Source organism: Kryptolebias marmoratus, linkage group LG12, assembly GCF_001649575.2.
Source record: "Kryptolebias marmoratus isolate JLee-2015 linkage group LG12, ASM164957v2, whole genome shotgun sequence".
Lineage (NCBI taxonomy): Eukaryota > Metazoa > Chordata > Actinopteri > Cyprinodontiformes > Rivulidae > Kryptolebias > Kryptolebias marmoratus.
The window spans coordinates 11,261,248-11,276,095 of record NC_051441.1 but is presented as its reverse complement, the minus strand read 5'-3'; the positions used below and the strand labels follow the sequence as shown (position 1 = coordinate 11,276,095).

Genomic DNA, 14,848 nt, shown 5'->3' with positions numbered 1-14,848 from the left:
GGCAGCGCTTTGTTTTTGTTTACATTTTACACAACGTCCTGAGATATCCTTGCTCCGCGGTTAACCCCGCGCTGGAATCATCTGCTGATTCACAGTTTGTATTGTTGGTACATATCTGTAGCTGTGCAAGACAAAACGCACTCATCAGCAGCACTGTAGATGGTGTGGAAACGTGTCTGACAGGAGAACGACTCGTTACAACTTCCTTCAGCTGAAAAACAACCAGCAATACGATGTCATCACCGTGTCTGCTTCTCTTCAATTAAACTCTGAACATTCCTTTTAAATTAAGGCAAATCTGCAGCAGCGCCTGTCTATTGCAATTTAAGCAAAAACATAAAATGTGTCCACTCTTCTTAAGCTTTTCTAATTTTCTTCCCAATCCAGTCCACTACATAGGAATTAAGATGTCTTAGAAGTTTGTGTCGTCTCCATGAGTCTCTCAGCTGAGGCTCAAATGTGAGTCAGTGTCCCATTAAAGTATGAGGGAAACCGAGATGTGAAGTTTAATTACTGTGGCTTAATGCTGCAAGCCACGCAGACAAGAAGAGCAGACTGCAGAGGAGACAGGACGAGAGAAAATATTCCAGTCCACTGAGGTGAAGAGCAAACAGCAGAAAGGTGAGCACGTGGTTGAGAAGAAACGGCAAAAAACATGACATCTTTATTGTAATTCCTCCCCTCACCTTGGTGGTCCACCCATGGTTTGGAGGCACGGAGGATCTTAGGAGTAGAAAATCCCATATCCAGCTCCGTCAGGGTCAGCTCGTTCATCACGTACGGCAGCTGAAACACAGAGGTCGGCTTAGAAGACGTGAGCAGAAGCAACAAACCAACAGAGTCGTGAAATGAAAGCATTTCTGATGTGTTTCTTGCTGCAAGCTGGTGCTGCTTCTCACCCTGATCTTACTGAGCTTCATCTGGATCTTTTTGGAGACCACGTTGGCCCAGTACTTCTCCCTCAGAAAGTCCCAGAATATCCTTCCCAGAAAAGCGTTGACCCAGGCCTCGGGCTCTGCGGTCTCCTCTGAACTCCTGCGTAACTGAGGGACACGCACACAGCAGCTCTCATTTTCTTGACATAAGTGAGCGTAATAGATTTAGATCAGTTATTATAACCTTCTGTAACAGACTTTAGATTCATCCACGCTCCGTTTATTTCCCTGTTTTTGTTTTGTTTCTTTAGTGGGGCCACCTCTTGACCTGCTTTGTGGTGTTCAGATAGTGTGCGTGATGTGAAGGCATTTTGGGTTTAGCTCCGAGGCCACAGGCTCGAGCTCTGGCCTTATATCTGCCCACACATCATTTGATCTCAACGTTCGCCCACATCGGCTGATTGATCAGTCACTTCCCCTATAGGCAGTCAAAGTCCATTTATCACAGAGGTCTCCATTTAAACTGCTTCAGCCGGCCAACCTTTGCTGCTCCTCTGCTCTGCTCCCCACCTCCATCCCAGCTCGTCTTTTCCAAACAGCACGTGATATGTAGAAGAGCATGTCTGTCTTTAGGGTTTGTTTTGTTCTTTCTGAGGCTGCTCTTCCTGTCTTGGGCATTCTATGTTTTTATGTAAAAGGCAAAGGAGAGAAACTAGAGCATTTGGAGATGTTTAAATTGTTTTATTTATGATAATTATAAGGTATAAAAACTAAACTTTAACACATAGTCCTTCTCTTCTTTCTGAAATGTTGTGTATGGTAACTAAGAGTTTTAAAAGCACCTTTTATATTTATGATAAACTAACAAAACTTCTTTTTTTCGCCAGACACTAAAATATAAAAGCCAGGTGTTTCTGCCTGTGTGCATGTTAGCCTGTCTGTTAGCAAAATATCTCATGAACCACTCTATCAACTTTTTAGATACTGAGCTAAAATGCTGCATCGTAGTAGCAGAGAGTCATCCCCAACACATACTCATAATATTATTTTAGAGGTTTGTCATTTCTTAGTTTAAAACTCTGGCATTAAAGGCAGCGGGTGATATGCATTCCTTCAAGGCATGCAAGGCCTTTAATCATAGTATGGGTTGATTATATTAAAACACATTGTGTGTATTCTTAATTCAAGCAAATCTGTTCCTTTTTTTAACTGCTGATTGATGTGTGTGGGGTTGTCGAGGTCTGCCACCTGTCCAAGAGAAACAGGCACGCACGCTAACACACTCAAACTACCAACAAATGGGCAGAATTAGATTGTGGCGCACACAAAGAGAAGCTGCACAGACACAGGAAATGCCTTCCATTCGTGAGGCGACACTGCTAATCACTTCGGTAAGCCTGCTGCCGTCCGTTAACAGCCGGTTCGTGAAAGTGTCAGTGAGAACTCCTTGGCTGCAAATCTCCAAACAAACTGCAGGTGCCTCATACCTGTAGTTTTTGTTACCATGGTGATAGAGGACCCCAGTGATGTAAGCGAGCATTTTCAAGAAGAGCCCATTGCACATGTACTGCATGCACGAGGCATGATGTTCATGTTTTGAGCACACCTTTTGATGAAGGCACCAGAGTCATTAGAAGCCAAAAGAAGACGTCTAACACGCAAATTACAACAATCCAGGAACTCCACCTCTTTGTGTTAGCTAAAACAAAAGCTAAAAGCAGTTATAGGTGATATAACATGTCCTGTTGGTTTGTTTTTGAACAAACTATGTCTGAGGACAAGTCTGTCAGCTCCATCTAATCTGTATGTCGGAGTTTAATAAGATGGAGATTGCAAAAATGTTTAAGAAAATGTCTTTTTTTTGCTGTTATAGGCACCAGCTCCCCAGTGGATGGATATGGACGGATGGACGGATGGACGGATGGATGGATGGATGGATGGATGGATGGATGGATGGATGGATGGATGGATGGATGGATGGATGGATGGATGGATGGATGGATGGATGGATGCTGTGGTTTATGGTTGTTGTTTAGCCTAGCAGTGACTCATCTGTCTCATACCTTTTTGGTAGTTTTGGGGCTGCTCTCTGGGCTGTGCTCAGGGCTGTCAGCGCCGCTCGGGCTTCCCGGTGCTGCCTGAGGGTTAACGTATTTGGCCATGTAGATGTTATAATCCAACAGCATCTTCTGCTTCGTCCCTCCAGCAGGACCACAGGAGAGAGGAGCGGCGGCCTCTCTGTGTCTGGGCTGAGACAGCTCCTCCTGGCTTCCCCTGCTGCTCCTGCTGTCAGCCTCCGGGCCTCCGGCAGACGGGATGCTGCCACTGCGGCTGTGGGAGGGCAAGAAGGCTAGAAGAGGAGGTGAGAAAAGAAGGATGGGAAGAAAAAAACAGCGGTGAGGGTCATACAAATTATGTATGAGCAAGACCCCAGTCAATCCATTCTTTAATACATGATGCATGCTTAGGACTTTAGGAAGCCTTGGAGATTTACAGCAACAATCCAGTGGTAAACACGGCCCTGTCCCTTTTTACTTTTTACATAGAATCCCAACTTTTTTGGAATTGGGGTATAAGTATCTGCTCTGTATTTTCACTGAACATAGTTAACATAATTATTGTGTATGTTTGCTAAGCAGCTTAATATTTAAACCGTCTTCAGAGTGATCCCGTCCACCTTGTGCTGCTTTTATCACTGGACCAACACATTGCCAGTGTTTCTTATTGTACAGAGTCTTATCCTCTCAGGTTTATATCCCCCAGTTGAGACCAGTGCTATAATATGCTGCCTCTCTGTGCATGTAATCCTGCTGACCCCTTCACACTCAACTGTTCACTCAGTTGAAGGGATTGGCAGTCCCTAAGCTGAGGCTTAAGCACAGATCTGATGGTTGTACACTACTCCAAAGAACGGTTATACTGACTCTGCAAATAAAAAAGTGTGCAGGATCCCTAAATACACAGAAAAAAAAAGTTCACACCTCGAGCTGTGAGGGTGTGTGGTACTCACCACTCTTGCAGATGCCAGACAGGCCGCCACCTCTCCCCTCCGACTTCATTTGGGACGCCTGGAGAAATCTGCGAAACCATTCCTCCTTTTCCCGACCGGTCCTCCCGAACAAATAGATCGTCAGATCCGCTCTTCCGGTGGCTGGTCGTTTGGGTTCCTCCACTGACGCCGAGCCTTCGGATCTCTCGGCCTTGTCAGTCCGCTCCACCTTCTCGGCCAGCCCTGCTGATTTCTCCTCCCCGGCTTCAGACTTTTCTCCCTGTGCCTTTGACATGAAGTCATCCTGCTTGGCCAGTTCGATGCAGATGGGGTACTTCTTGTTCCAGACTCTCTTCCTGGCCAAGCTCTGGGGCATCAGGTAGATCTGCGGGGTGAACAAACTGAGCTCAGCGACGTAAAACCTTCTGGCAGAGATCACGCTGACGGTAACAGCAAAGAATACATGAATATGATTTTATTTTTTTAAATATGTTTTCATTTTAGCCTATTTTTCTTCACAGAACTCCTTCAGCTGTTGGATACTGTGGAGTTCCCTCACATGAACTTAGAGCTCTATGTCCTGTTACATTTTTATTAGTCTGTGATCAGCACTTTGACCTAACCTTTATACAGCATTAACTTTACTCTTTAAACATTTTTAAGTGGAACAAATTGCGCTTTTGGGTTGTTGTTCTGCTTTATGACCTTTTAAATTGAACCTTCTGAATAGATCTCATGACATTTTCCCTTAAACCCAGGGATATATTTCAGAAATAATGACAGCAAACCACTCTAATCCAAATAAAGCAGTGCAGGCCCAAACCATGATACTGCTCTCACTGTGTTTCATAGATTGGTTAAGGCTTTACAATAAAATGTTTATATTTAACCAATATAGGTTTTTTATTTGCCTATGAATTCTATTTTGAATAACCTGTCAACAAAATGTAAAAAAAAGAAAAACATCTTTTGTATTTAAATGTCAAAATCCCATCTTTTAGTCACAAAAATCCGTTTTGCACCACTTGTTTCCTGTGCTGTTTTCATCCACTTTTTACTTGTCTTTTACCTCAACATTTTTGTCTATTTACTGTTATTCACTTTTTCTTCTTTTAATCTTTTATTTATTTCTACCTTGTGCTTTGGCCTTGTAAATCACTTTGAGGTGCACTTGTGTTTGAAAGGCTCTTTTCGAAAAAAAAAAAAAAAGCTGAGTCGTGCTTAATAATAAAAACGGTCTGAATTCGCTGTTAGTCTTGGATTTTTAAAATGCAGGAATGACTCTTTTCATTTTTAGTTTATGCATTTTATGTTAAGCCGACACAGACAGTGGCATTGCACTTTTATTCTGCCCGGCGTTGTTTGGTTGGTAACACTCGTGAAGATCCATTGTGAAAAGACACTTGAGTAAGCCAGAGGATGAGCATAATTCTAATAAAACTATTGTATGATACAACATGTGTTTGATGCGACTATTCAGTCGATCGTTAAGCACAGAAACACCCGAGTCATACATAACCATCTCATCTTTTTTTACATGCAGAACCATGTTTCACAAGAATAAGAAACGTCTTCTCATGACCCGCATGCTTTCACAAGCCGCCTCACCCTGCTGTCGGTCAGATCGTATATCTTCTGGCTGATGTAAGTGACGTCGGGTTTAGGCTCATTGTGTGCGGCACGGCGGGAAATGTTCCGGTTGGGCTTGGACAGACGCAGGACGGAGCCCTCCAACCGGACGTAAACAGAGTGGGTCAGGGTGGCGTGGTACATCTCCGGGTCGTAGCTGTGGATCTCATTCATCCAGCCCTGAGAGATTGAGGGGAGGAGAAGAAGTCAATTAGTTCGGTGATACAGATGAAGGCACTTCTGGATTTTCTTTACATGTTTTTTAGCCGCTGCACTCAGTTCCAACTTGAGTTTGTAGAAACGGCAATAAACTGCGTTCACTGACGTGTTTGTGAGCTCAAGCAGCGCTCGTTTCATTTTGTGCTTCTGGCATTGCCTCAGATCCTCAAGATATTGGTTGAACAATGATTTTAGGCTCGTCTCGTGGGATTACATTTTAAGATTGTAAGATTAGATTAAAGTTATGCAAATCGAAAATGTACAATGATATTCATTCTGCTTCATGCCACTCGCAAAAATAAAGTTCATCCAAAATATTAATTTGACATGAAAAAATTAACACAAAAAGGACACGAATTCTTGTTTTGTGAATTCAGTCATCTGGTGTGGCAGCTGGTGCTTCTGTGGCATTTGCAGGGGGGCAGAACAGCCTGTCCTTTTGGTGGATTTGGTTTTCAGTTTTTGAACATACAATGTAAAAAAAAAAGCCCCAAAAGAACCACTTACTGTTCAATTAAATGCTTAAGGTTATCTCTGAAAGGTTTCAGTGCAGATTTTAAACAATACAGTATAAGAATTGGATGTAAAGGATTCCGTTAGAAAGAGAAAAAGTGGGAAACATTTGTCGCTAATGTTCTGCTGCTAATGTTTGCTGTAAGGTTTGTAATTCATATGAATGTACCACATTCTGTACAACTGCAGAACTCCTTTTTTAGGGGGAACATCTGTGCCCTTTGGCCATAAGACTCCCTGCTGTAACGGCTTGGCTCCTGCATAAAAAACTCAGTCTTCAATAAAAACAGGGAATTGTCTAAGTCACACATGGGGAAACAATGGTCCTCAGGACCGAAGTGGCCGCTGAACAACCTCCAAATGGAACTCCATGTGCTCAAATGTAAAACAAAACAACCAAAATTCATGAAAATGATTATTTTACAAAAGAATGCTGCGGCATCTTACAACAAAATCTAAATTAAACATCTTAGATGGTCTCAAAGCCTTATTTTACAGACTGGTAAGGTCAGTAGTTTTCTTTTTTTGTAAAGTTTTGAATGCTGAGATGTTGGGTTTGACAGAGTTGCCCCTCTGGAACCAAAATACTGCCACCCCCTGATCGTTACGGTTCGTCTCACCTTGAATATTTCTGGTTCTTTGACATCCACCTGGGAAAAAATCCACTGATCTTTCCTTCTTTGCAGCGTTCTGGTCCCTGAAGAGGAGTGTCGAGGTGAAGACAGCCAAAGGACCAGCAGGGCCAGCATGAACCCAGCTACAATCCCATGCACCACAGCGCAAACACACGGAGGCACTGGAAGGACTAAATACCAATACACCAGCTGTGTTAAGAAGACAAGGCCAGTCACAGGCACATTCTCCACTTCCTCCTCCAACCTCTCATCCTCTACATCAAGTTCACTACACAAACCAGTGCTGCCAGTATGGGGCTGCTGGGAAATGGATCTGTCCCCGTCTGGCGTCTCTGTGTCGGTACACACCTCGAAGTCCTCACTGTACAGTTCACAGAAGTCCTCGTCTTCCTGTCGAGCGGTGAGTGCCGACATCGAGCAGCGTCCCAGCGTGAGAGAAGGAGACTTGTGGAGAGTGGATGATGAGGTCTGATTGAAAGATGGCGCTAGTGATAGTGACGGGAAAGAGAAAAAATTAGAATCATGGCCCTTTTCTGTAGGGGTTTCTTCATCTTCGTCTCCTTCAGCACCTTCCTCCTTAATGCTGTAGTTGTTGTTAGCTTCCGTGTGTCCATTTACCGCTGTCACTCCACTGAGCTCTGATGCACTGGAGGAGAGCAATTTGGCACGATGGGCAGCGCTTCCAGCAGCTCCTCCGCCAGTCTCGTCCCCCATAATCTTACTAAAAAGCTGCAAAGGATCTGACATCACTTCTGACAATCGCCGCTTGGTGTCTTCTATCTTGGCCTCCACCTCTTGGACTTTGAAGAAGGACCTTCCATCTGGAGACATAATGGGGGAGGACGGGGCTGTTTTGGAGTCTCCGCCTGACTGAGTGACTGCGACGGGGCAGGAAGATAACCGGGGCTGGGAGAACTGCTTGAAGAGCTGCATGTTGCGAGGTGGAGTCCGATGGGATGGCTGCACTTGCTGAGGATGTTGAGGGTGGTGATGAAGAGGCCCTTCCTGGTGTTCGGGCCTGGAAGTGTCCGTCGACAGAGACTTAACAAAAGATTTCATTAAGTGTCTGTGTCGTGCGTGTTGTGGAACGATGGTGGTGGCTGCAGGAGCGGCTTCTCGAGAGTCTACGTCATTTGACAGAGACCTAACGAGGCTGAGAAAAGGCTGGGAGGTCGACATTGCTCCGGACTTGCAGGGGGAAGAGGAGCTGGAACTTGTAGGCGGGAGCTGGGCTGGTCGATCAGAGGGCCAGGAGGAGCTGGTGGGAGGGGTGGAGCTTAAGTGGGAGTGGGCAGAGACAGAGGTAATAGACATAGCATGGGAAGGTGTGTGTAGATGGGTGTCCGATGGCTGCAAAGACAGGGTGGTGGATGAAACAGGCAGTACAGCAGCCCCAGAAGAAGCTTCCACATCGGAAGATTCAAACAGTAGCTCCTCCTTTGCCTCCAAACCTTTGGCGACATATTGGTCATCGGTCCCTGTCGCTCGAACCTGAGGTCCCTCTACGCCATCAAGAACAGATTTAGGAGCAGCAGACCCCACAGGTACCCCATAGAGCTCTTCGTCATCGTCTTCCTCCTCCTTCCCCAGAGCGGAGAAATGTATGGTGATGGTGTCTCGAGAGTGAGAACGCTGCACCTGCAGCTTGGGTCCAGACGGGTGACGTGGGGGCGGAGTGTCAGCATGCTGGCCACTTCCTTTTCTGCTGCTGCTGCCCTGAGTGCTCATCATCACCCTGCACAGGGTTCACAGCCTGAAAGAGACACATGGAGACAGCGGAGCAACACTGTTAATGAAAACACCGAATCAATGGTACAACACATTAGAGCAAGTATAGAGAGGTGAGAAGTAGTAAAGGACGTGTTGAGACGGCTTCATGCTCTGAATACTCGTCTCGGACAGAAAAGAGAAGTCTTGCCCTCCATTCATCCTAATGTGAGTTGAATGGAAAGGTATGTCCTTGCTGCTCGACTTATTAGCCCTCATTAGGTAAAGATGAACCTGGCACGCTGGGTCAGGTCTCTTTCTCTAGCTTACTCGCCTAAAACTCAATCACTTAGCTCACTACAGCAGCATGATTAATGGGTTACTTCAAAACAAATTTGGTTTTAAGAGAAAGTTCATCAAGCTTTCAGCTGTAGTTTGCTCCACCTTCCAAAGGAGCCAGAAAGCATAAAATACAAGACTGGCTGCTGCAGTTGATAATAAAGTCATTATAAGATAACCTTTTACAATACTTCGCCTTTGGCCTGTATCTATTACTACCCAAATGGTCTATCCAAGCGTTTTCTTGGATTGTTTGCGTTGTAAACTGTGATATTAGGAGCTGAATAGACATAGATTTCAGTTCTCTATTCCCAACCCTTGTACAAATATGGATACATCTGGCTCCAAAAACAGCAAACCCAACAGAAAGTGAGACTTCAGGTCATCCATCCATCCCAGAATACTCGTACATCTCTCTCCCCAGCAACCACAAGGCATTTCTAGGCCAGAAAGGATTAAATATAATCACTCCAGCAAGTCTGCAGTAATCAGGGTGTTTGTCTGGTCTGTCGTGGTAAAACAGAAGCTGAGCTGAAAGGTAAAGCTCTTGATTTATTGAATCATTTCAACCCTCATTCGTTGTCATGAGATTTGGATCATGACAAAAAACATGAAATCCTTGTCTCCAGGACGTGCCCAGAAAACCTCCAGAGGGAGGCGACCAGGAAGCATCTGATTGTGATGCTTGAACCACCTCAGCTGACTCCTTTCGATGCAGAGGAGCAGCGCTTCTACGCTGAAGTCCTCCCAGATGGCAAAGCTCCTCTCACCATCTGAGCTCAGCCACCTGACGAAGGAGGCTCCCTTACGTCCAGGATTTCATTCTTTTAGACATGATCTACACCTGATTAACGTTTGGAATAAACCCCATTCAAGATGGTTGCCATAACCAACTGAGCTTAAAAAACACAAAAATAGCTATACATCAGTCACTTTTACAGATACTGACCTTTATTTTGGAGAGGCAGTAGCTGAGACCGATTCATAACACATATTCTGAGTGCAAATTGGTTGCACAAGATCTTTGTTAAAAATTCTGTCACTATTTAGGGTCAACTCCTTTCTCATGAACCATTGGACAGATTTTAATGAAACTTTCAGATTAACTTTCAGAGTCCACCCAAGTCAAGATGGCCACCATAACTAGTTATAACTCAGTGGATATTGCCCTAAAATTTGATGCGGTAGTAGCTGAGAGTCATTTTCAACGCAGACTCTGATCATAAATTTTGCATTGGGCTTAATGTTGCTTTCAAGGTTTGACCAAAACACTTACAATTAGACGAGTGTCTATTTAAAGCATTTAAGAGCAGCAGGGGCCCAGAAAGGACAACAAAAGTTGGGGTCAGCTGTGATGAGAGGTCTCTAAAGGTGCGCCCACTTAACTCGCTGAGCTGCTTTTTGGAATCTTAAAGTAAAACATTCAATTCAAAACTAACTATATAAAGGAGATATTCATACAACAAAGTTGCTTTTTAGTAATCAGAGCAGTGAGGTAGCATCTACTGTATAGTCTAATCTATAATGGGGTGTTAAAAGTACTATAAGGTGCCTGTTTATTTGTCCACACCATGCAGAGTCCATCACCCCTGGTTAGCATTACCAAACACTCAGACAAACACACACACACAAGCGCAGAAAGACACACACAGGCTGAACACAGCCTCTAAGGCTTTCAGGCTTTTGGAATGAAGATAAAAATGGCCCATAATGAAGGAAGGAGGGATGGAGGGAAACAGCATAGCAGTTAGCCTGTGTGATTTCTCAGAAAGCCTCAGCATCCCCTGGGGCTCTCCGGCTGGCACTGCATCTCCAGAGATTGTATTTAGCCTGGGTGAAATAACAGAGCATTTGACTTTCCCAGTCAACCTTTCACTTGATTGTGACACAGTGGGTTTTCTCTGTGTGATTTTCAGTATGTGTGTGTGTTGATTCCACCATGGCTGTGCTAGGGGCAGAGAACGCTGAATAAAAACAAGAAAGAAGGGGGGAAAAAACTCTGAAAACAGGGCAACAGAAAGAAAGATTAAAAAGCCAAAGGCGTCTGCCGAGGCACCGGGAGACCTTTCCCAGATGAACCTTTGAAGGAAATTCACTTAAGGTCTAGTGGCAAGGAGGGAGACAAAGAGGAGTAAAAGTGAAGTGCAGGGAGGAAGAGGGACGAGACAAATGAGCGGGGAGACAGGGCCGCGGAGATGGAGGTGGTTGTTTTTCTGCCTGAAGCCTGAAGGACAATTTAAAACATGGTGAAGGTTGAGAGGGTGAGCAGAGCAACGGTGGCTCTAAGATTTCAGCTGAGCAGGGAGCAGCTGAAAGACAAACGAGACGCATCATCCCACACCAAATCAATGCAAATAAGGTGTCCTAATGAATACATCTCACCAAAAGTAAGGGAGCTGAGGGAATAAATAGGATTTATAATCCACAGCATTCTTTAAAGGGATCAACGTCTTGTAGCGGGATTCTGTAAAAAAGGTTATGAACAAGTAATATCTCACCTGTTGTAGATAGCTCTTTAGTTTAACTTTGACCAGACTGATGAGCTAAAAGCTAGTCCTAACACATTTTGTAACTAACCTTACTCTGACTAGCCTATAGCTCATCAAGCCAGTAACAATTAAACTTAATCTCTCCAAACTGAGGTCATTCAAAGAACTATCTGAACGGGTAAGATAATCGTTCATAACCTTTCCACAGTCATACAACAAGAACCGTACAGTTGTATGGCACATTTAGTATGACTTCTGGCAGAAAAGCCTTATTTTTTTCATATCAACAAAGATTTATGCTGTATTCAAGGCTCACAAAAGCTGTATGAAGCAGTACAACATATTACAACCATTGTTTTAGTTAGTTCCTGTCATCGACGACCTGCTTTTATTAACAGCCTTGTGTTTGTTTGATTCAGCTGCTTCAGGATGGGGAGGGTGGGGAGGAGAAGAGGAGACTGGCACTGACACAAGACTCATCCAGTTAATCAAAGCAAGCAGAGCCACTCTAATCAGCTCCAGCCAGGATCCTGGGAAACCAAGGAGAACGAGAGGGAGGTTAAAGGCAGCAAGGTAAAGGAATGATGTACGAATGTGAGCAGAGAGTGTAACAGCAAATGTTGGAGACAATTAGGTTCTGGAGAAAGTGGAAAAATTGAAGGTCGAGCTACTACTATATCCAAAATCTCTAAATTTAATTCTCATACAGTGGCCATCCCAACATACCAAATAACAAATAAACACTACTGGATTATAACAATTAGCCATAGAGGGGAAATAAACATGATCAAAAAGTGCTGAGGAGGAGAGACCGACTGAACCAGAGACGGAAATTTATGGTCCACAGTTCACCTCATCCTGTCTCGGTTCTCTTATCTGAATGAGCTGCTGAAAACAGAGTTTACCCAACTGTTCAGAGCACTGCTGATGAACTCAACACAGAGCTACGCCTTAAAAAAAACATTCACAACATGTGTTAACACGTAGAGAACCAGGGCTGGTACAGTGAGGCTGGCAGATACTGTGGCAGGTCCGGGCTTTGCCTTATTTTAATTATTTTTTTCCTTTTTTATCTGATGGGTGAAAAAATGGAGGGTAAGAAATCAGCTAGGAGTATGAGTACAAGAGGATTACCTGAGTGTCCTTATTTTGAGAGGCGCAGTAAATATGAGCACCCAAAGCTGTCTGAAGTCTGAAGACAACAGATCTGCAACAAGACTTTTGGTCTTCAGGGCTGTCTGCTTTATGATCAGTGCCTGTTCACGATCCAAGAACTGTCGACCAATGTTCAATTAAATCATATGTGGATTAAGGTTTAGCTATTTTTTTTTTTACTGAACTGTCCTTCACAGAACAGCAAGTCCTAGTCCAGATATTTGTTGTTAATTATGCAGATATAAACTGTCTACAGCAGCTGGTCTAAAGCCCTGGATGCAGCTGACGGGTTCACAGACTGGTTCAAAAGTGGGAAAAAAACAAAACACTGTTATTGTATGCAGGGACAAGTTTACAGCGGACATTAAAAAGTGAGCGAGGTAAACTGTGTAAAACATTGCTCCTGTGATAAAAACCCAGCGAGTGTGAGTTGATGAGATTTCAAGCTGGTGGGCCCATTTTGTTTCCTTCAGGCAGAACCAGGACAGCGTTTTGTCTTTGTTAGCGCTCTCTGTCCCGTGCTAAATAAACAAACCAGTCCCCGGCTGCAGCCTTTTACCGACCGGACAGCAAATAAACATTTAGTCTAAAAATCGGGCTGTTCATTTTCAGAATATGAGAATATTCTGACAGTAAAATCCAGGGAGAAACGTATCTCCTAGCATCTTTGTTTTGCTAAAACAAACATTATTCGTATTTCTTTTCTACTCAGTCTAAACTCCACATATATATCTGCTATGAGGTAGCAGACTGTGACTCGACAGCTACATAAAGTGTTCGAATGGCTGTGGTTTTTGTGTTTTTATTGCTTATAAGCCTGCACTCTGGTTACTAATAACAATAGAGGTGAAAGACAAACTATAATAATTGATGTTGTCTGATATAATCAAACAGAAGAGCCATGAGAGGGTGAGACATGATGGTAGGGCTGCATATTATATCCAAAACATACATATCATAATCAGAATATCTATGTTACAAAGGACTGTTTGAACTATAATACATCAAACGCTGATATGTCATTTCATTTCAGTTATATTGCATTTACGCCCAGCAGGTCAATATTATATTTGGCCAACCAAAGGACTCTGACTGCCCCTGAGGGCCACACTTGGTTTAAATGATGGTGATCAAGATGCTAAATCATGTTTTTTTTTTGTGAGGTTTGAGCTGACAGAACAAAAGGAGAAAAATTAGGAACATTACCACAACTAATATTGCCACTGCAGGTTTCAACAATAATATTTTGAATTACAGCAAGCATTTGTAAGAAAGCACAACAGTGGCGACAATGGAACGGAGGGCAAGTCACGGAAAAAGTGAGTCACTCTGGTACTAAAAGAGGAAAGTGACGACAATAAGATAAGACAAACGAGACAGAGATAGGACCTAAACACACACACACACACACAGGCTGCACAGAGAAACAGAGAGGGGCTGGTAATAACTGAGACACACCTCTGTGGTAGCATGAGTTTTCTGATATTTGCACACACACACACACACACACACACACCACAGATGAAGGCCTGGATGAGACGAGCACAAACTGAAATTAAAGGCCTGGCTTTCTTTAAAAGGAATGCTTGTCGCCTGCCACATTTCCTGTCAGTTTTAGACTAGGATCATCTTCTGTTGAGAAATGACGGTGTTATATCCGCTTTGACAGGCCACATCTCGTGCGATCTTCCATGATCTGTGCTGTGAATGACTCTCAGCTGCCACCACACCAAACCTTAGCTCAGTTAATAAATCTCCAAACTACAGCAACTCGTGCTTCTCATGACGCAGAACAACTCTCCGAACTGAGATCGTTCAAAGACCTATCTACAACAGGTGAGATAATATTTGTTCAGAACTTTTCCACAGCACCCTGCTGCAAAAGCTCTAAAGTCTCCGTGAATCACAGCTCAGAGGGGCTGTTGACGTGTCGTTAACGGCAGAAACAGAGGAATGAAACGTTCTGCGAGGTGCTGGCTTCAAGGAGTGATGTTAGAAAAGCTGTTTTTTCTTCAACAAGCCCTTACAGTCTGATTATTATTACTACCAAATGACTGAAATCTGCAGTATAATAATAATATGTCACATTCACCCATAGAAGGAGAATTACTTCCATTGCTGGTTGTTCTAGTAAACAGTTCATGATCATGTAATTTATCCATCCATCCATCCATCCATCCATCCATCCATTCTCTTCCGCTTATCCGGGGTCGGGTCGCGGGGGCAGCAGCCTAAGCAGGGAGACCCAGACTTCCCTCTCCCCAGCCACTTGGGCCAGCTCCTCCGGGGGAATCCCAA

General features: G+C 43.9%; 1 protein-coding gene across 7 annotated transcripts in view; it reads right to left on the bottom strand.

The window, feature by feature from the left end:
- Positions 1-14,848, bottom strand: part of tex2 (testis expressed 2) — a 29,377-nt gene that overhangs the window by 4,870 nt on the left and 9,659 nt on the right. For 3 of the 7 annotated variants that reach the window (XM_017421815.3, XM_017421813.3, XM_017421814.3), the window contains 6 exons: positions 6,846-8,613; positions 5,473-5,673; positions 3,886-4,249; positions 2,939-3,225; positions 900-1,043; positions 687-786 (listed from right to left, as the gene is read on the bottom strand). In XM_017421815.3, coding sequence (XP_017277304.1) covers positions 687-786; positions 900-1,043; positions 2,939-3,225; positions 3,886-4,249; positions 5,473-5,673; positions 6,846-8,591 — 2,842 coding nt within the window. In that variant the 5' untranslated portion in view covers positions 8,592-8,613. Of the gene's footprint in view, positions 1-686; positions 787-899; positions 1,044-2,938; positions 3,226-3,885; positions 4,250-5,472; positions 5,674-6,845; positions 8,614-14,848 lie in introns of those variants that run through there. The other 4 variants (XM_037978733.1, XM_017421816.3, XM_037978734.1 and 1 more) reach the window with 4 other exon arrangements.